The sequence below is a fragment of the Drosophila guanche genome, unplaced genomic scaffold (assembly GCF_900245975.1).
Source record: "Drosophila guanche unplaced genomic scaffold, DGUA_6, whole genome shotgun sequence".
NCBI classification, from domain to species: Eukaryota; Metazoa; Arthropoda; class Insecta; order Diptera; family Drosophilidae; genus Drosophila; species Drosophila guanche.
In genome coordinates, this window is record NW_022995756.1 from 2,031,943 (window position 1) to 2,051,711 (window position 19,769).

At 47.1% G+C, this 19,769-nt stretch overlaps 3 protein-coding genes and 1 long non-coding RNA gene across 15 annotated transcripts in view; 2 read left to right on the top strand and 2 right to left on the bottom strand.

The window, feature by feature from the left end:
• The window catches only part of LOC117590181 (microtubule-associated protein Jupiter), a 28,106-nt gene extending 18,589 nt beyond the window's left edge, over positions 1 to 9,517 (top strand). For 3 of the 8 annotated variants that reach the window (XM_034282584.1, XM_034282581.1, XM_034282582.1), the window contains 6 exons: positions 6,215 to 6,348; positions 6,618 to 6,650; positions 7,265 to 7,552; positions 7,888 to 7,908; positions 8,004 to 8,375; positions 8,535 to 9,517. In XM_034282584.1, coding sequence (XP_034138475.1) covers positions 6,215 to 6,348; positions 6,618 to 6,650; positions 7,265 to 7,552; positions 7,888 to 7,908; positions 8,004 to 8,375; positions 8,535 to 8,704 — 1,018 coding nt within the window. In that variant the 3' untranslated portion in view covers positions 8,705 to 9,517. The remainder of the gene's footprint in view (positions 1 to 6,214; positions 6,349 to 6,617; positions 6,651 to 7,264; positions 7,553 to 7,887; positions 7,909 to 8,003; positions 8,376 to 8,534) is intronic. The other 5 variants (XM_034282586.1, XM_034282585.1, XM_034282587.1 and 2 more) reach the window with 5 other exon arrangements.
• On the top strand, positions 1,487 to 16,462 carry LOC117590179 (zinc finger protein Xfin). Of its 3 annotated transcripts, none has more exons than XM_034282576.1 (4): positions 1,487 to 1,490; positions 11,741 to 12,403; positions 12,472 to 12,895; positions 12,958 to 16,462. In XM_034282576.1, the coding sequence occupies exons 2-4, from the start codon at positions 11,742 to 11,744 to the stop codon at positions 15,571 to 15,573; spliced, it is 3,702 nt and encodes a 1,233-aa protein (XP_034138467.1). In that variant the 5' UTR covers positions 1,487 to 1,490; position 11,741; the 3' UTR covers positions 15,574 to 16,462. The 3 variants fall into 3 exon arrangements, with proteins under 3 accessions (XP_034138467.1, XP_034138468.1, XP_034138466.1); XM_034282577.1 differs by lacking the exon at positions 1,487 to 1,490 and having other exon boundaries at positions 11,405 to 11,909; positions 11,988 to 12,403; XM_034282575.1 differs by lacking the exon at positions 1,487 to 1,490 and having other exon boundaries at positions 11,405 to 12,403.
• LOC117590182 lies at positions 4,831 to 5,682 on the bottom strand. The gene is made up of 3 exons (XR_004574266.1): positions 5,609 to 5,682; positions 5,128 to 5,541; positions 4,831 to 5,066 (listed from the first exon to the last, which is right to left on the bottom strand). It is a non-coding gene; the product is annotated as an uncharacterized LOC117590182 (long non-coding RNA).
• LOC117590180 (TBC1 domain family member whacked) lies at positions 16,122 to 19,583 on the bottom strand. 3 transcript variants are annotated; one of them, XM_034282578.1, is made up of 4 exons: positions 19,379 to 19,583; positions 17,799 to 18,041; positions 17,369 to 17,733; positions 16,122 to 17,306 (listed from the first exon to the last, which is right to left on the bottom strand). In XM_034282578.1, the coding sequence occupies exons 2-4, from the start codon at positions 18,003 to 18,005 to the stop codon at positions 16,790 to 16,792; spliced, it is 1,089 nt and encodes a 362-aa protein (XP_034138469.1). In that variant the 5' UTR covers positions 18,006 to 18,041; positions 19,379 to 19,583; the 3' UTR covers positions 16,122 to 16,789. The 3 variants fall into 3 exon arrangements, with proteins under 3 accessions (XP_034138469.1, XP_034138470.1, XP_034138471.1); XM_034282579.1 differs by having other exon boundaries at positions 19,309 to 19,583; XM_034282580.1 differs by having other exon boundaries at positions 17,799 to 18,042; positions 19,530 to 19,545.
• Between the last annotated feature and the right edge of the window lie 186 nt (positions 19,584 to 19,769).

Here is a 19,769-nt window from a genome sequence, read left to right on the forward strand (position 1 = left end):
CCCGGTGAGCTAGCGGGATTCAAACACCTCACAGGAACACCACCCGCTGTGGCATCTTCAGAGCTGCATCACGCTCCTCCCTCCTGCTGACAGAGCGGGCACTTTCCATGGAAATAAGTGGCCAGAAACTGATGCCAGAGACGGGAAGGACTGGAGTGACATTCAAATTTGAATTGACTGATGGCTTTCTTCCTCTGGGAAGTGTCAGAGGAATAATTAAGTGCCACTGGCAATGTCTTACATTCATTTGAATTGGATAAGACCAGCCGAAGCTTATCTACCGATTCAAGTTATTTATCTCTTTGATTGATATTCCCCTCTCTCATGCCACCTATGGATCATATCTGTGGTTGTTCTCTGTATCCCATATATATTTAATGATGATTCATCCTAATGGCACAGATGATTAGTTTTCTGAAAAGAGCTTTTGATTGGTGGAAATGTAACGGTAAACAAACCGCGCTTGAGCGATCGCCTGCCACTCCCCCGTCCTTCAGCATGCCCATACTTTCTGGGGAAAGTACGAGCGAGTATGGTAGCAGATTCTTCAATATAAAATATTTCTGCTTTGCTTTGCTTTTGAAAGCAGCAACAATTATAATGGATTGGTGGACTGTTGGACTAATCAACGTTTTTAGGTAAATCACAAAAATGGAATGGTGGGGGAGGGGAGGGAGAGACAATAATCACAACATCATCACAACAACAATAGCGGAAAACCGCACAAAATTTTCGTGCTTCAGTTGAGTTTTCATTATGTTTGGGGTGTGTGTGTGTGTGTGTGTTTGTTTGCGGTTGCACGAACCTCTGTCTGCAGATGAGGAGGGTACTATGCACTGGACTCTGGACACGTTTCCAATGAAACAAAATGAATCAGCAGTGTGGAAGTGGCAGTGGCAGTGGCAGCAAAGCGCTCGCTGTTCATAAGGCTGAACAAGCCCAAAAAAAATAAAAAAATTATTAATGAGCAGCAAACAAAAGAGAAGCAGAGGAGCAGAAGTACTCTAGGGAGCCATAGTAAAACAGAGAGAGAGAAAGACGGAGAGAGAGAGGAACTCTAAACAATTACCCGGACATCTGGATGGAGCTGCAGCGGCAGAGTGAATACCGAATCAAGTGGAACAACCTACTGGAGTGGACAGTGGATGCGAATGCTGCCTCTCCGATGTACAGGTGCACTGCAGCATGACGCTGCTGCTGCTGCTACTGTTGATGCCTTGCCTCATGGTTTATGGACTAATCATAAAAGCTAAACTCTCCCTGCCTCGATGGACTGACGATGGACAGTAAATTGTGGATTTTTATTGCATGATTGGTCAGAGGAGTGGAGTGGAGTTTAGAGGGGCATTCCATTCCCAGTGAAAATCTGTCAGTGCTGACCCTTTAATGTTAGGAAAAACCCACAACAACCTTTCTCTCTGTAGCATATTCCCAATGAACTCCAACTCCGAAGTCTCACAGTTGGCAAACAAAGACACAGTCCAAACAAAGTCATAAAAATCAATTGCAATTAATCAAGTTGCATGTGCTTTTCCCCTGTTGCACCTCAACGGCGGCAACTTCATTATAAAACGACATGAGGCAGGCATCCGCCCAGCCTCTGTCCGACAGACATGCCCCTGTCTGTGGCACTCACTCGTACTGGCCCTGGCACTCCCCTTCGCTGCTTTGGTCAGGCATTATCCGAAAAACAAATTAGCTTTTGAGCCGCCCGACTTCCATCTACTACTCCTCAGAGACTTGTCTTGTCTTCTCTTCTCTTCTCTTGTATTTTCATCGCTCGCAGCAGAAGCCCTCGATGACAGCAAGACGGACGGACGGACGAGGATTTTCATAATGAAATTGAAACTTTTCTTGCCAATGGAATCTCCGAGACATAAGCCATAAGCTTCTTATTGCAGCCACTTTGCTCCAAATGCAGTTCCAATTCGTGGACTTGCTTTCCCACATGCTGTCAATACACGAAAAAGTTTAAGACTGAGACTGAGACAAGAAGTAAGAGAAGAGATTTCCACTTTTACACTCGTTAGTGTGTGATCTCAAATTCATTTTTGACATTTTGTTAATTAGAAAACTGTCGTAATGAATTTTCGTCACTGACGTCTATGAAGAAGGAGAGAAGATTAGGAGGAGGAGGAGAAAGATACCTCTCTACGGAGTAGTCTTTAATGGAAATAAGAGAAGGAATCGGTGGAAATATCCTGCAAGAAAGCTGTTTCAAAGATCTGTAAGCGGTGCAGGGGCATCGCATCTGATGAAACATTGCAACCAACATAGTCTGGCTTTTTCGCTCAATAGAAAGTTAATTAAATTTCATAATGTGTGTTTTTGTGTAATCATAAAATTGTGTATCGAAAAATGTGGAAGTGATGTCGAAATGTGTTGAACTTGGACTTGTGGGGCCCGCCCCTTGGTGTAATAATTAATTGGTGGAAAGGCTTTTTGGCGTTTTGCGAAAGCCACCGATAGATGTATGTGTATGTGGAAACAATTATCACAGCACAGCAGTTAAGGAATGAAAGGAAAGAGAAAAAATACCCTAAAGCCGTGGAAGTAGAGAGAGAGAGAGAGATAGAGAATGCAGAAAGCCAGCCAGCAAACTGTGCGACTAAACTAAGAGTTTAACTAAAACTAAATCAGAGCGACAACTATCACTTTGAGTCGAGTATTTTGTGCGGGAATAAACATCGAAGCCACGAACAACTTTTACCCGAAAAGGTTGTTTTCAAATTTACTCCCAGCTGCTGCCAACATTACCTACCTTTCGCCTAGCCTCAGTGCCCCGTGCCTCGTGCCCCATCCTTCTGCTGGCCACCTCTTTCTTATGCTATTGTCGATATACATTAATTTTTGTCATCACCGAACCCCAGATAAAGCCACAGGATAGGATAGGCCACTCTTCGGACTACTCTTCCACTTTGGAGCCAGAGCCACCTGCACTGAACTCCCAGGCGGGACTCGGCCTCGGAGGCCTCCACCTGGCAAGCGGTCAGGTTTTGTCGCAGTGCCCCCCCGGGCTCTTTGTGTGTGTGTGAAAGGTTTTTCTCAGCCAAGATCACTTTACCTTACCAGGGGGCAATAGGGAACGGCCATTCAGGACGTTTTTTCATTTTCCATTCGATTCAGGTGAATTGAAAGGAAAATGCTTTGATACCCCCCGGGAAAAATTAGCAGCAAGTGGGTTAAAAAAGAATTACAATTGGATGGGTCCCTAGGGAGAAGCCAAAGAAGTGGTAATCGGAAGCCAGACACTCCGTGCCACTTTCAGCGATAGAACAGACACAAAACTATGATATGTGTGAGTATGAAAGAGGTCATAAGAAAAAGAAGACGTGAGTCAAGTGGCTTGAACCTTTCTTCACTGGGGGATTGCTGGATTTGTGGCTGGTAATTAGTCACCATAAACCATAAAACCAGTTCAGTTGGAGGCCATTAGGATAGTCGGCATATCTCTCACTCTCCGCCAGCAGCAGACGTTTATTAGCAATAGGCATGATCATGGTGATCATGGTGCACTGGGGCATGGGGCATAAGGCATGCTGATGACGTACATTCATATGTGGCGGCAGCAGCAGCAACTTTCGCTTTCCACTCGATCGGGCCGCCACAAGAGACACAAAGCCACAGGTCGCCAGGTAAAGTACAAGTACTTGTACTCGTACAATGCATGTTGCATGTGACATGAGAGTGTGGAGTCGGAGCGGAGTCGCAGTCGGAGTCTCTGGCCGCGCGGTGGTTTAACTGTTTTAATAATTATTACTTGTTCGTCACTTGCGCAAAAATTGCCCGTTTACCGTTGCTCTGTTAGTTTTTCTCTGGCCAAAAAAAGAAAATAATTAAAAACAAGTCTTTTGTCTGGAAAGAGAAGAGGTGTTCACGCTCCGCTGCCAGTCCTAACAAGCAGCTTGAAGACAATTTAATAAGAACACTTTGTGGATGCGTTGGTCGGGGAAGGGAGGGGTGTGTGACAGTTATGAACCCAATTACCCCACACACCAACTCGAGCCGAACTCGGCTGCTCTGCTTCTGATTCCCACCACACCACTGCACACACCTCACCTGTACATAAAAGTTATAAAAAATACATACATACATACATAAATATGTTAAATGAAAGGTGATATCTACATATGTACATTCCGATTTGTATGTGCAAAGGTCCTGCAGTGGCCGCTTTCACGCGATCCCTTTTCTTCTTATTATCATACTTCATACGCTCATACTCTCCCTCCCTCTCTCTCTCTCTCTCTCTCTTGATAAGCAGTTCTCACACATGAAAGCGTCAAGTGCTGTTGCTGCTGCGACAGCAAACACTTAACGGTGATTTTTCCTTTTGCGGCTTGCGCTTTGACGCTTTGTCATGTTTAGCACTCGCTCCCTCCCTTTCCCGCATCTACTTATTTTAGTTACAGGGAAGAGAAAACAATGAGGAATAAGCGTAGCAGTGGCTGTATAATTAATTAGGCGCGGCCACGACGCCATGCTTTCTTCCGGGAGCCCAGCAATTGGGTTGCACTTTTTTCATCAGGCAGAAAGACAGGAAGAGGCGTGCGCCCGCCCATGGTAGAATTACTAATAGGTAACGTCGTCAGCTGAGTGGAGGAACACGTGCTTATACACCACGCTCTCTCAGCTCTCAGAGAGGCAAGCGCTAGAGAGAGATAGCAAACGTTTATTAGTAATTTCACCATGATTTCACCTGGTGTTCCTCGAATGAGAAGGCACTGTGGTGAATCCGTCACCCATTGGTAATTTCACCATGCGCCCGCCATCTTCTCTCTCAGCTTGGAAAGCTTTCCAGTAAATTAATTAAGAGCTTTATACGCTGCGTACGCTGCCAATCGACCACATTACAAATTCGTATTTTTAATATGTTTCTGCATAATCATGGATCATTCATTTGATTGAATTACCAGCACTCAATCAGATCCCCGTCTTCAGGGTCTCCAGGGGTATCTCTACCTTTCTTTCGTGTCCATTTTCGGAATTACTATTACATTGCTGCGTGCTGCTTGGTTGTTACATTTCTGCCATTCGCCAGCTTCTTCATTTTCTTGCGGCGATCCCTAAGTATCGACGTAAGCTGCAGTAATCGACAGTAATTACAATGCAATTTTGGTTAATTACCTCCTAAGACGAGAAAACGTTACTCTCACTTTCCTGCGGTGGAGTGCGGATAGATGAATGGATGGACGGCTTTGCAGCTTTCTGAAAGCTCCGATGATTTGATTGACGCCTCGAGGAAGGCGGCGTACGTACGTAGGCCCCAGCACTACAGCCCACTGCAGTTATCGGGGTATGCGACGACTGACCAAGCAAATGTTGACAAGTGAATGGTCTTTGGCTTTCAGTGGCAGAGGGGGCATGCCACAGCGCACAGCCAGCACAGTCGGTAGTAGCATCTACAGTCAGTCTTGACTGCTGCTGCGGCTGTGGCAGCGTTTTATTGACGTTTGCCGCTGGGCGCTGGCGGCTGTTAAAATGCATTCACAGATATATCGCACAGATATGTATCCCCCCGATAGACATCAGTGAGCCTACCTAACAACGGTAAAAGCACGTTAGGCACGCTCGCACGATTAACAATTTCATCACAGCAATTACATACAATATATGGGGTTTTTTATCTCCCAAAATCATTAGAATTGAATAATTAACACTTATTTATTTGGCAACTGAACTAAACTAACTCATGACTATCTTAAATAATACATGAAAATACAGTCAAAGGAGCACAAATCATTGCGTTGATGGGGGGAAAGTCAAAGACTGCACTTGGGTATTGGCATTGGGCAGTGTTGCTTGGACCACAGCTAACATGGATGGGCTGGAATTGTGTGAATGCCACAAAGCATAACATTGTGGCGATGCAATTCTTTCCCCTTAATTGCGATGCAGCTTGCAACAGCGAGACAGAGAGAGATGCATCTTGGCGTGACTTCTAATGCCCATTGAGTGCTCATCCAGCCACGGCAACAGCTCCAGCTATGAGATGGCGGTTAGACACACCATTAAGTGCAATGCGCAGAACCCGCCCCTCCACGTTGCTATCTTCTCGTCCCATTATTTTATTTTCCACTGCCCGAAAGCAGAGAGCGTGCAAATTTGTGCACTTTATGCTCTGTGGCATAACAATTACTGCGCTCGCGGTTCGCTCTCTCGGTAATATCCATAGAATGTGCTCATAATTGATGCATTTTTCTTGTTTTTGCAGGGTGCTGAGGCCTCCAGGCGGCGGTTCCAGCGACATCTTCGGCTCGGATATGCCGCAGACGCCCAGGAACGTGAAGAACCGCATGGTTTCCAACATATTCTCCGTCGAAAAGGATAATAGCGTAAAGAATACCGGTAAGCAGAGGGCAGGAGATGGAAAGCCCAGAGGTCCCGAGATCCCCACTCTCCTCCAAATAGATGTTTTTCCCATCCATTTGCCATGTCCAGTGTCCCCCCGGAAAGGCTTATCTTATTTATTTGTGCTTTTTCCTTTGCTTTTTGTGAATCCCCTTGGAGATGCTTATTGAAATGTCTATCGTTTTCTTGTTCTTGTTCTCCCCTCTCCTTCTTTTCCTCCCCGCTCTACTGTTTTCTCTTCTTTTCTTTTCTACGTATCTTTGCAGTACGACAAGGAGCTCACAGATTCTATTTCATTGGTACTTGAGAATATACTCGTATTGTTATTTGTTGTATGAATCACACACTCATTCCTTTCTGTTATTATTGTACATTTCGTTGCTAATTTCAAGTATACCAAAATGCAAGTTTCCTCCGTTGGAGCACCCATTAGACCTATGTAAACCCCACTGAACAGCCTTTCCACCTGTAATCCATAAACCACAATACACAATCCCCCAGAGTAGAGATCATCTCTGCCACACTGCAAACCAGTTTCCCACACTCGACCACACGCCACCTCCAACTCAGCCTTCTCCAATCTTGTGATGACATTTTGAATGCATTCAGATACTATGTAGAGGCGAGCCACGAAGAACGAACCACTCAAGGCAATCCATTCACTCCACTCACCCACTTATACACTAATCCACTGTTGTCCACTCTCGCACCTCCGTCCGTACCTATCTGTTTCTCTATGCTTTTAGAACAATCAAAACAGTCTTAACTGCTCTCTCAACAACACCACCACGAACAACGACAACAACAAAAACAATCCACTAATTTCAATATCTTTTGTTTCTTTTGGTTTTCCTCTTTCCGTTCGTTTTTATTCCGTTTTGATGATGCTTTCGATGATGATGTACTACAATAGGTGATAATCCGCGTCGCGGTCAGAAGACTATCGACTCACACTCTCGACTCTTTGGGGAGCCCATGCGTCCCATCACACCTGGCAAGAACCACATGAAGAGCAGCATTCCCTTTGGCCAGAACACAGAGACTGCCGCTGCCCAGAAGCTGCTGACCAATGGCAGCAGCGCCACCAACGGAGCCACCGCCAATGGCCACTATAACGGAAAGAGCGGATCCGTGTCTTCGGCCTCGTCGTCAGTCTCGTCCTCGACGGAGAACCTCAAGATGAACAGTGGCTCCCGATCAGGTAATGATACACTTTCAAGTACAAAATTCAACAAATATAACTAGAAAAGTAGACACTGAGATCAAAGTTTCCATATGTCAAGAGTTTGAGCCTACATTTGTGGGTGTTTGGGTTCAGTCTCACACGAGGCAACGAAGTGGAGTTATGCTCTGATTATTTCGTTATTTTGTAGCGTGAAAAAAGTCTGTGAAGTATAAGTAAAAATTCTGATTTATATTTTCTTATACGTTTCGGTCTGTCACACGAAAAACAAAATAAATTCTCGCCCCCCGAATCGAAACAACGAATTCCTGGTTAAATCATCGGTTGTCGTTTATTCTGGCATCCTGCAACAGTCTTCATTCGCAATATGAGCAGTGAGTATTAGTAGCAGTTGTAATGCCCTGTCCTGCCTGCATCCCTCCTGCATATTGGCATCCTTCATCCCCTTCACCCGTCCGCCTGCCATTAGGAGCTGAAGAAATCGCAGAATCTAAACAAAATACGCAAGCAATCAGTAAGGAGTGTCCTGAAGTTCTTGACATCGACCAGCCGTGCCTGGACCTTGAAGTGGGAGACGTGCCAAAGGACAACGAGATCTATATGGAGTCTGGAAAGCGCGACGTCCTCATGCAGTCGCGTCAAGACTCTGGAAGCAACGTGAAGCAGCCACACTCTCTTGACAAGATGCACAACGAACCAGATCTTAAGGAGCCCCTGTCCCTCTGCCCGGACTATGGGAAGGAGGCGAATGATCCGTGCAACGCACGCAATCCTATCACGGGTCTGGGCCTCAACGGGGATGGCGTGGGTGGCCTAAAGCCCGTGAAGCAGAAGATTCGAGGTCGAGCTCCTACACCTACACCTCACACTTTTACTCCACCCGAGCGATCTCTTAGCTTGTAAAAGTAGATCAGTAGCTCAGGCTCAGCTTAGTGTCTCACTACAAACATCCATTTTGAGACTCTACTAATCCGCATTTTCTTTGTTCTCTATTCAACAGAGGGAAATCCCGTGACCGGTGAGGGATACAGGCCCGGTGGAACGGACTACATCCAGGCCGCCGGCTCGACCAATGGCGGCAGCAACGGCGGTAACAATGGCAATGGTGGCAATTCGGTGGTCAACAAGAACCGTGTGCCCCCGGGCGGCTACTCGTCGGGACTCTGGTAATGGAAAGGGACGCTGCCCAAGTCCCAGTATAAGAGAGCGACATGGGCCAAAAAAACAAGCGACACCAGAAGAGAAACAAGCGACAACAAAACACAGTTCTACTACCCACTACCCCCTTTACATGATATATACGAATAACCAAACAACCCAATCCAATCCATTGCAAAACAATGCAGAACCACACGTGGAGCAAAGCCACTTGCAGCCACAGCACCTACCATCAGCAGGCTGGAAATGAAGCTCTGGCAGCAGAAAGAGCAGAATACAAAAAACCAAAACGAACACAAAATATTTGCTCAAATCGTTCAGCACAGCAAACCCCAACCCCCATCCCCATTGAGGAGATGGTTGAGAGCTGAAGTGAAGCATCAAAGCTCACAGAACACACCTAACCAATCAGCCAGCACTTTTGCATTACTCCACAAGCATACATTTTTTAATCTACTTTGAATTTTGTGTACCACAAGAGCCCTGCCCTGCTGCAATGGAGAGATCCTCGTGGATTCGGGGTGATGGGGACTGCTGGACTCCAATTGAACACGTGCGGCGGCACGTGGGACACCCTTAATTATAGTTGCATCAATGTAATACACGCCACGACACATCTAAAAAATATTTATACCAACTGACTCACCATCACCCCCCCTCACAACCATACACCCAATACATACTCGTACATAATATACATTACGTACATATTACATATGTAATTTAACAGTACGATTGCAAGTACTAATGTGCACGTACTAATTAAGTGTAAAAATACGAATTCGAACCCGAATATTTGTTCAATAAAAATCTTTTCGTACATAATGTGCATTTCAAAAACGTTTTTGAATATGAGCGGGCAGCATTTATTGCCAAAATCTGTAATAACGAGAAGGGACGTGTTAGACGCGTGTTAAACGTAATAACTTTTATACACGGTACTCAAGTATTAGTATTTTTTTTTTTTTTCCAATTTTACTTTTGACAATTTACATTTTCTACATCACTTCGTGCGCCAACACGCTCTTTATGCTCGCCCCGTTCTGTGTGTACACATCAGATTTTCGCCCTTTGTGGGGGCGGGGCGAATACACTTCTAACAGTGTGAGCATACAAAATTCTGGATGAAAAACTTGGTTGCACTCATAAGGACGGACAGACAGACATGGCTTTATCGACTCGGCTATTGATACTGATAAAGAATATATATACTTACTTTGTGGGATAAGAACGATTCCTTCTGCGTGTTTTATTTTTTCCGCACCACTACAAAATTGTAGGGTAAATACCCTATTTACTTTTCGAGTACCGGGAATACAAAAAACCAAATTGTTACATTGCCGTGGACGCACAAACCTTGTTCATACAAAAATACTAAAAGCAAATTCGAACCTCGCTGGCGGCGAACATTCTTCTGGTACTTTATTATACCCGGTACTCGAAGAGTAAATAGGGTAAATTGTAATGGTGCGGAAAAAATAAAACACACAGAAGGAAGCGTTCTGACCCCACAAAGTAAGTATATATATTCAAATACAATATTTGGGGAATAACGGATGTATATAACGCACAGAAGGAAACGTTTCCAAGTCAGTTGTCCAAATCTCGATTTGCTGATGCGAGTCGGAGGAAAATGTGCAAGTGTTAATGTGTGTGTACATGTGCAAGGCAGCCTCCTTGCTTCCGTCAAAACTCCCTGCTTGTTATTACCGTGACTCTGAATATGGAAAATATATGCAACGCAATTGACAATTGACTGTCGTAATTCATTATTTGTATACATATTCAGATGTTTATATCCGTTACCCTTTTCATCCTAAATTATATAAAGCATATAAAGGTCACACAAAATAAATATGATATTGAGGGGCAAGCTTCTTCATAAAGTCTTGAGAATTTGAATGGTATGTGAGCTCAGAATACAAAAAAAATGCAAAAGGTTGCAAGCGCTAGCAATTAAAGCGCACATGAAGTCGAGAACATAACCGACGACGAGAATAGAAATTGGAAAGATGTATGTATGTATGTAAATACATATGTATGCGTGTACATTTATATGTTTTTATATTTATCTGAAAAGATTTGTCAAATATGGATTTCGTAACAATGTTGATAATACGGCAGCAACGAAGTCGAGAAGCGACGGCGTTTTCATAATTTTGAATAAACCAGTATAAAATCTGCATTTAAAACAATTACAGCATTCATATACAATAACAAATTGGTATAATTATTTTTTCCAACCCCCAAGCGTCCGGCCACCAACCCCACCCCTCATTCTGAACATGTTGCGGCAGGTCAGGTTCATACGCCAAGCCCTGAAAACAAAATCAAATCATCCAAACGAATTTTCGTTACATCGCAGTTCAGAGAGTCAGCCCACCAACACATACATTACATTGCAGTATCCGTGTGAATCAAGACAAACCCGGTTTGGAGCGCTAAAAAATCATTGGCTACACGCACTTATACAAATGTAGCTTGGGCTTCTAGCTGCGTGCTCCACACGTACTAATACACATGTAGCTGGGGCTTCTAGCTGCGTGTTCCACACGCACTAATACTTGTAGCTGGGACTTTGGCAGAGCCCTGGGACTCCGAGATGCACGTTTCGCTTGTATGAAGTTGAGAGTCTATGGTCACACAAACGGTCTACTCGTTTTAGCTGTATATTTTTAAAATAAGAAGGTATTTTTCTGAGGGTCAGATAAATCTACGGTAACACTGATGCGGCCCTGCCGCAAACAAAAAAATGGCTGTGATTTTTGCACGACAATTTGAATTTTTTCAATATAAAAAGTGAAATGCAATCACACCAAGTGGCAAATGCGTGACTGCTAAGATGTTGACGCCTCGGGGGCCTCGATATACTTCAAAGCGGCAGCCAAAATCGTCGTAGGACACGAAACGAAGTTCTAACAACCACAAAATCTGTTCCCGTCCGGTCCCCCAAACCACTTGCATACGAACACACACGCACTCGGCAGCAGAACACACACACAAACCCGCAGACAGTTGTTGGTGCAGACAGACAACAATCCTCCCAAGTATGGAAGGAATGGACCTTTGGACATCAATGTTCTCGGCAGACTTGGAGGAGGACGAGGAGGAGATCGACCAATATGCAAATGAGAACGGCCTGGACAGCAATCTGGCCGGCGACAGTGATGACATTCTGCCTGAGGAAGACGATGATGAGGAAGAGGAGGAGGGAGAGGTAAGGCCTGGCAGTGGTAATGGAAAAACAAAAGAGCCCGATCTAGATGATGATACCATATTTGACTTCGATCTTGAGCCGATTGTAAGCATTGGCGAGTCACAGCCTTCTCCGCAGCTGGCGCTTACTGATCCACCTGAAACATCTGTGCGACTGTCGGGAGTGGTCACGCGGCCCACCACCTCGCAGATCAATGCAACCGATGCGAACGGGGTTCCCATCAACTATGAGCTGGGCGTCATCTACATCTGCCCAGCATGCGGGGAGGAATTCCGGCAGCAGGATCTCTGGAAACGTCACATGAACCAGATGCACCAGTTCAACACGCGCCGCGGCCTCAACTTCATGGCCATGGACAAGCTCTATCATCGGTGCCTGGAGTGCAATAAGCGCATCGCCATGCACAGCCGGGAGAACCTGCTGAAGCACAAGTTCACCCATTTGCCGTTTCGGTGCACCAAGTGCTACATCTGCAAAAGGGAGTACAAATACAGGTAAGTCTGGAGAGAGAGAGAGAGCGAGACCCTAGAAGGATGCTTACCTATGCTGAAATTGCTTGCAGACAAGACCTCATGGTCCACCTGAGGATGGTCCATTGCGACGAAGTGGTGGCCATGATGCGGGAGGGCTTCAACTTGGCGGGGCGCAAGACGCGGGTAAGGGAACCACGCACAGAGCAAATGCAACGCAAGGACCCGTTTCCCGAGGAGGATGATGAGCGAAACGATATTCTCGAGCCGGAGATGATGGAGGGGGAGGCGCCGCAGAGGAGACGCAAAAAGCGCAACCAAGGAGGTCTCTCTGGCGATGGTAGTGCGGATCTTTGCGAGGACTACATCCATTACATGTGCCCCGATTGCGGCACTGAGTGTGACACCCACGCCCAGTGGAGTCAGCACATTGAGTTTGTCCACGACTACGTTAGCCGCAGGGGCCTCAACTTCATCAGCGTGGACATGCAGATGCAGTGCCTAGAATGCAAGAAAGTGAGAGCTTAGTCTTGGATATTTACATAGTACTTAAATGTTAACGTTGCTACATTCTGCAGATTGTCATCCCCAACACGATTAAGACGCTGCGGGCCCACAAGTTTACGCATCTGCCGCAGCCCGAGTGGCTGCGCTGTAAACTGTGCTACAAGGGCTACAGGGAACACCACGAGCTAGTCACTCATCTGCTGAAGCAACACCAGCTGGAGTCGCTGATGCCGGAGGAGTCGCCGGATACATCGCCCGTGAAAAGGACAGATCGCGGTGGCGACGACTGGGAGGACCATGGAAACGCCAGCGCCTTCGATGACGTTTCGTCGCATTTTGAAGATGTTCCGCGAAGGGGAGGCCGCATCGGGAGCGATGACATCTACGAGCCACACATCGACTACCTGTGTCCGCAGTGCGGCAAGGAGTTCATCGAGAAGAAGCACTGGCGCACCCACGTGGTGCAGGTGCACGGCATGAACGATGTGACGAAGCTCAACTTTGCGATCATCAACGATCGGCAGTTGAAGTGCACGGAGTGCGCCAAGATCATAACGAACGCCTACGGCATACAGAACGCCCAGCAGCACAGGATTACGCACCTGCCATTCAAGGCGTACGCCAGGTGCCGCAAGTGCCACAAGTCCTACACGGATCGCAAGGGTCTGGTCAAGCATCTGGCCACCTACCATCGTGTAGGCTACGTGCCGCGCAAGAATTTCAAAATGGGCGGACGAGGGGTCCGGCTGTTTGAGTCGCCCAAGCAGCAGCGCAAACAGATTGTGACCCTGGGAAAGGAGACCTACGAGATCATCTTCCTTGACGAAGAGCAGGTTCACTCAAGTGTCGACGAGGAGAACGACTTTGGAGAGCAGATGCAGATGCCGGATGAGGATGACTTGCCCACTGTCAGTGCGGGACTGCTGCCGCCCAATCCAAATCGCTACAAGTGCGTGGAATGCGGAACGTTGTTCCCCACCCAAGTGGCTCTCAAATTGCACATTAGCGAGGCACATGCGTTGCGGGATCCCCCTCCATACGCAGCACCGAAGAAGATGGAAAAAAACCTGGGGAAGGAGGATGCACTCAAGAAGAGGAGACTAGGATCAGCCGAAGCATTAGTATCAGCAGCAGCAGCGGCCACAAGCGGCCCATCGGCGGGCACCGTGGAGGAGAACTACATATTCCTGTGCCCCTCGTGCGGCGAGGAGTACAAGACACAGTTTGAGTGGCGCCGCCACATCAACGAGGCCCACAACTTCGACAAGAGGCAGTATCTGAATATGCGGCAGCTGGACAAGTACCGCTACCAATGCACCCAGTGCAACGACATTGTGTGCAACTCCAAGTTGAAGGGCCTGCAGGACCACCACTTCCGGCATCTGCCCTTCCGCCTGTACCTCAAGTGCCTCGTGTGCGGCACTTGCTACAACCACAAGCCCAACATTGCCGCCCATCTGAGGACGCGGCACAACATCTACGAGCGGGAGACGCCCTGGCGGGAGCTACAGACCAAGCCGCAGTACTCGTATGTTCAGGCTAAGGAGAAGGACAGGGATACGGTCGCCAAGAGCAGGCAACCAAAGTCACCTGCACCATCGCCTGCAGTTGTCGCCTCATCCTCTGGCTCCAGCGTTGGCAGTCGCCTGCTCTGGACGCAGTCCGAGAAGCGGCCCACACGGCCGGCCGGACTAAACACCCTGGAGGACAGCATCTCGTACCACAATGCGGTGGACATGGACTTCATCACGTACTACTGCCCCAAGTGCAACAAGAACTTCGACTCGCACGCCTTCTGGCGCAAGCACATCGTGGAGCATCACAACTTTAACAGCCGCGAGGGGCTGAACTTCCGGCAGATTGACATCCACCATTACTTGTGCCTGGAGTGCTACAAGCGTGTCACCGTCACTCACACCAAGGGCGCCATCGGGCAGCTGCAGTCGCACAAGTTCCGCCATCTGCCCTACCGCTCCTTCAAGTGTCTCACCTGCAACGGAGAGTTTGTCCGCAAGCAGATGTTCTTCAAGCATCTGAATCGGGACACCAATCGGTGCGACAACAAGCCCAACGCCGAGAAGGAGTTTGACGACGAGGAGCACGAAACGTGTGGCGATGCCTCCACAGAAGATGCAGACGCAGAAGCATCTGCCTATCGACTGATGTGCCCCCAGTGCGGCGACGACTTCACCACCAGCAACCAGGGGATATTGCGCAATCACCTCAACGTCTCCCACGGCCTGGGCAAGCAGCTGCTACACATTCGAAAGGTGGGCGAGGGGCTCTACCGCTGCAACGACTGCGACGAAGAGTTGGCTACAAAAAGCAAGTGTGTCCTGCAGCAGCACCGCTTCAAGCATATGCCCCATGCCGCCTACATTATTTGCCAACTATGCAAGAGCGGGTCGGAGGAGAAGGCGGCTGAATTGCATAGCATGCGGGAGCTACATCAACACATCCACGAACACCATCCGGCAGTGGAAGTGTGTGACGAGCGGGTGCAGAGGTTGCGCCAACTAATAGACGAGGAGGAGGAGGCCGACGAGGACAGTCAGCCACCAGAAAACAGCGGCAATGGATCTGGCTCGACGGCGAACAATGGTCCTTATATGCCGCTACCGCCACATTTACTGGATGAGGTGGACGATTTGGATTTTGAGGATCAGTTTCTGCTAGGAGGGTGTTAGGGTGCATCACTCACAACACAACACCACACCTGCCACCCAATCCAAATCCCACTGTCCGCCAAAACGTGATCTTCCAGTGATCAACCGAATAATCGAGTCTCTTATTGCTATGAGAGAATGAGCAAAGTATTCTTAGTGATTACCCAATAACACCTAGTTTCCACTCATACTCATAGTTTAGCTTTAATTCCTCTCACTTAAGCAGTTGTAAGTCCTCAAACCTATTTATTTGAACCCTCGCCCCCTCTCATCCACATTTCAATGACATTTTTAAGACTAAAAGTACAATTGTACAATGAACTACAATTAATATGCTTTCAGTGCGAGATTTAGATGATGATCGAGCTCTGTTCTCTCTACTAATCAGGAATTAGTCAGAAAAGCGTGGCAAACCACACATTCCCTCTCTGGGATAACTCTCTGTTTTAATAATGTTAATAAATACGCCATTCACTTTGAGATCTAATAGACATAATCGCCATATCTCGGCTATGCAGTGACAATCAATTCACTGTCGTGGTTTCATCAAAATTATTACAAGACAAGGATTACATGTGTATATATAATTCTGTTTTATTAGTCATGAAGTTTAATTTCGATTATGGCCGAAACCCCCACAAGCCGCAACAGGCTGCTGGAGCTGTGGAGATGTTGCCGGCAACGTATTCTCTCTGCGCTTGATTCATTCGCAAAGGGTAAACGTAAACTGGTCACTGGTCGAGTCAGTGATAAAAATACATACATATGTGGAGGACCATACTCAGCTGCCTGGGAAACGGTGTCTCGTGGGTGAGGGACGATTATAATACGATATGTTCGGGATCCTCAAACTCAGCTCTAACACTAATAATAATAAATAGTTATAATAAATACTTTTGAAAAGCATAAACAATTGCACGCTCGTAAAAATGTGCAACTAACTGATAATAATAATACGAATTCCAATAAAGATACGAATTAACAGAATTGGCTTAAAATTAGACAAACCGATTGCATGGAATGATGTCTCCGTAACCCACATTCACATCCACTTTGTGCACGATCCGACCCCTTTTAATTTAACAATAGATGCAACAAATCCATTCTCTCTGTGTGTGTGTGTGTTTAGTAACAATTTGTTGATGCCCATTGCTGTAGTAGTGGTTTTTTGTGGCGATATCTATCCTAATTGATTGCTTGGCCTCGTGATCGTTATCGTGATCGTGATCCAGATACCTCACAGCGTTGGCATATTGCGCCGTCCGTTGCTGGGCCCCGAATCGTTCCCATCTTGTTGGGCCTTCTGCTTGGCCCGTCGCGCCTTCTGCCTCGTGTGCTCTATTTGAAAGTCTTCCACGCGCAGATTGAGCCGCATCATATTGTTGATGATAAACTCCTCCTCCAGGATTTGTTCTGGCGGGGAGCGCATCACAGCCAGTGTCTCGCAGAGGCCAGTGCAGGTCTTGCGAACTTTGTGCCGACTCAGCGAGGCGCCGATTATGACCAGGGCTACCTTGAAGATAACCCGAATGCCCTCGGCCAGGAAGCAGTCCCACACGCGTAGCAGTGTGTCCCAGGGCAGAGTGCGAGTCATGCCGCAGAGGAACCACTCGGTCATGTATAGCAACGGCTCCACTTTGTGCTTTTGCAGATGGCGATACACTGGCGGGCAGGTTTTCTTCAGCAGGCCCTCCAGTATGCCTGCATCGTTTTGTAAAACCTCCAAGCCAGGTATGAAGTAGTCCTGCAGGTAGCTGCAATATTACATAATAAGTTTAGAATGAAAAACTCTTGGAATGTGATGAGGTTGACTTACACATCACACACGCTCACAAACACCCAAAAGGCGTCCTCTGCTGGCAGATGCATCAATAGGAATGCGGCTATCGGTGCCTGCGCTTGACAGAATCCCACCTTGGGGTTGTATATGGAGTAGGCCTTCAGCACGTTGAAAAGCTCTATTTGGCCGATCTTCTGTTCATCGAGAAACATTTCGTGGAACGGAAACTGACGGTGCTTGTCCTTCTTAATCTCCTCGATGGTTGCTGGGTTGCCCGGCTTCTCCAGCAGCTCTTTGTAGACATTTGGATTCCTATTTTTAAGGAGATATGCTCCGGATAAATAGAACCAGGCCTTGGGCCGCACAGACTTGGGAATGCCCTTGCGACAGCGATCACGAATCTGCAGAAATTACATTACACATTTAATGGCATGAAGAGGGATGGAAGAGAGTGGATCTAGCTCACCTTTTTGTAGTTCTTCGACATGTAGATGGACCAATTTTCGATCATATTCAGCCATTTCTTCTCACGAGCTATGATCTGGGCCTTGGAAAGGGGCTCTTTGGGTTTATCTGTGCGCTGAAAGCCGCCGTAGAAGCCATTGCGATCGGGGCAGCTAGACACGGTGGAGCACAGTGAGATGGTGTCCAGTGAGCGCGGTGCAGTGGCCATCGCCAACGCCAACTCTCCTGCCGCAACGACAGCAAACTGAGGGCACATAAAGTACATGTGTTACATTCAAGTACGCCCACAACCGTCCCATTATGTATGCAAACTCAAAGCGAGAGGGACAGACAGATAGAGCCACTAGTAATTTGCATTTCGTTATTATTTTTATTGTGCCTACAAGTACCCTCGAATGGGATGGGATAAAAATTGCGCAATTAAGTGCTCAGTGGCCTCCCATTGCTCTCTGAGTAAAATTACTCATTTCCATTTCCATGCTCGACAGAATTTGGGCAATCTTGGTCGTCGCACACTTATCACAGTATTATTATTATTAGATTGGGGAAACTTAAGGAGAGGATCTTCAATGAGGGATGTCCGTGAAGCACTGGTGCGCACCTTGTGGTCATCCTTGTGGATCAGCTCCAAGCAGTCGATGCTGTGCCGGAAGTGCGAGAAAAATAGGGAAGGCATGGCCTGCCTAGGTGACTATGCGGAAAAATGTGCCTGAACACTGCTGTTTATAGGAGCTGCAAGAGCCCAGCTCTTGGATAAACAGCTGTTAATTGGTTACTTAATGGAACAATTACTCAGCCCCCACTTGCTGAAGTCTTTCGAGTGAAAGCACTGCGCAGAAAGGGAATCTGGTCCCCTGCCCTGCCCAGCACTGCCGGAAGCACGGCCCTGCCTAATGAGAGAATTGCAAGTGCGCCAACTGCAAGTAATTGAGGCAACTGTGCCGTGGCTGCAGCTCACCTCACTCGAATAAACAGCTGGGGGAAAAAAACAAGCGAAAGATCAGAGAAAATCAGAATGTAAAGAAAATTTGCTACTTTTCCGCTGATTGCTGCGGCGACCGACCTCGGACAATAGGAATTAGAACCTTATCTGCGGACTGCGGGGCGAGTCATAAAACATGATCGCATTTAGCACAAGCAAACATGGAAAGGTTCCACCGCGCGACGACAACACGTCACGACGCACCTGGGCATGGCATGCCACCCACCATTACAACTTTTCGGTTTCTTCGCACCCCCTACCAGTTACCACAAATCCGAATAACATGAGGCATTCCCCAATTTGTTTAACTCTACTCTTCATCTCGACCAGGTGTGTCAAGAACATACACACTGAATGTATGTAACAATTGCGAGAGCGCTCTCTGGAAAGCGACAGACGTCTGTCTTACTTTGATTTTGCCAACGCGCCCCGAAAACCAGTGTCTCAATGTGTGTGGAGGCCTTCTACGGGCTACGAGCTACCGTGAACCTCCGTTTAACTGTGTGTGCGCACACTATACAATACATACCAATTGTTATTATTAACCAACGCCTCCCGTCCGCCCCCACATACGTCGTCGTGTAAACTTTTTGCGTCACCTTTTGCTATGCTCTTCTGGGGCTGCTGCTCCTGTGGTCGCGTCGTGGAATGCGCGATATGTTGTAATTTCCTCGTAGCTTTCTCTTCATAAAGCAGCGTTGCACTTTCGGGTTAGGGTTCGCAACACTTTGCGCCCGCACAATGTTTAGGAATTGTTATTATTAACCAACGTCTCCCATCCGCCCCCTTCGTGGAGAAAACGTCAGGTGTGCAGTGTGGCTGAAGCTCAGAAATATATAGTATATACCAATTGGTAATCGACAAAAGTGTTGCCAATATAGCTATTATCCAGTTGGAACCTAGTTAGATCTAGCGTGTTTCAATTTCCCTATGCGGGATACATTGAAAAATATCGGCCATCGGGAATTATAGCTAAATATAATTTTTAAC

Coding starts and splice junctions, on each gene's coding strand:
- LOC117590179 (XM_034282576.1), top strand. CDS start 11,742: ATGGAAGGAATGGACCTTTGGACATCAATGTTCTCGGCAGACTTGGAG. Junction 12,404..12,471: donor AAAAGGGAGTACAAATACAG/GTAAGTCTGGAG, acceptor AATTGCTTGCAG/ACAAGACCTCATGGTCCACC. Junction 12,896..12,957: donor AGTGCCTAGAATGCAAGAAA/GTGAGAGCTTAG, acceptor TACATTCTGCAG/ATTGTCATCCCCAACACGAT.
- LOC117590180 (XM_034282578.1), bottom strand. CDS start 18,005: ATGGCCACTGCACCGCGCTCACTGGACACCATCTCACTGTGCTCCACC. Junction 17,734..17,798: donor TGTCGAAGAACTACAAAAAG/GTGAGCTAGATC, acceptor TAATTTCTGCAG/ATTCGTGATCGCTGTCGCAA. Junction 17,307..17,368: donor TTTGTGAGCGTGTGTGATGT/GTAAGTCAACCT, acceptor GTAATATTGCAG/CTACCTGCAGGACTACTTCA.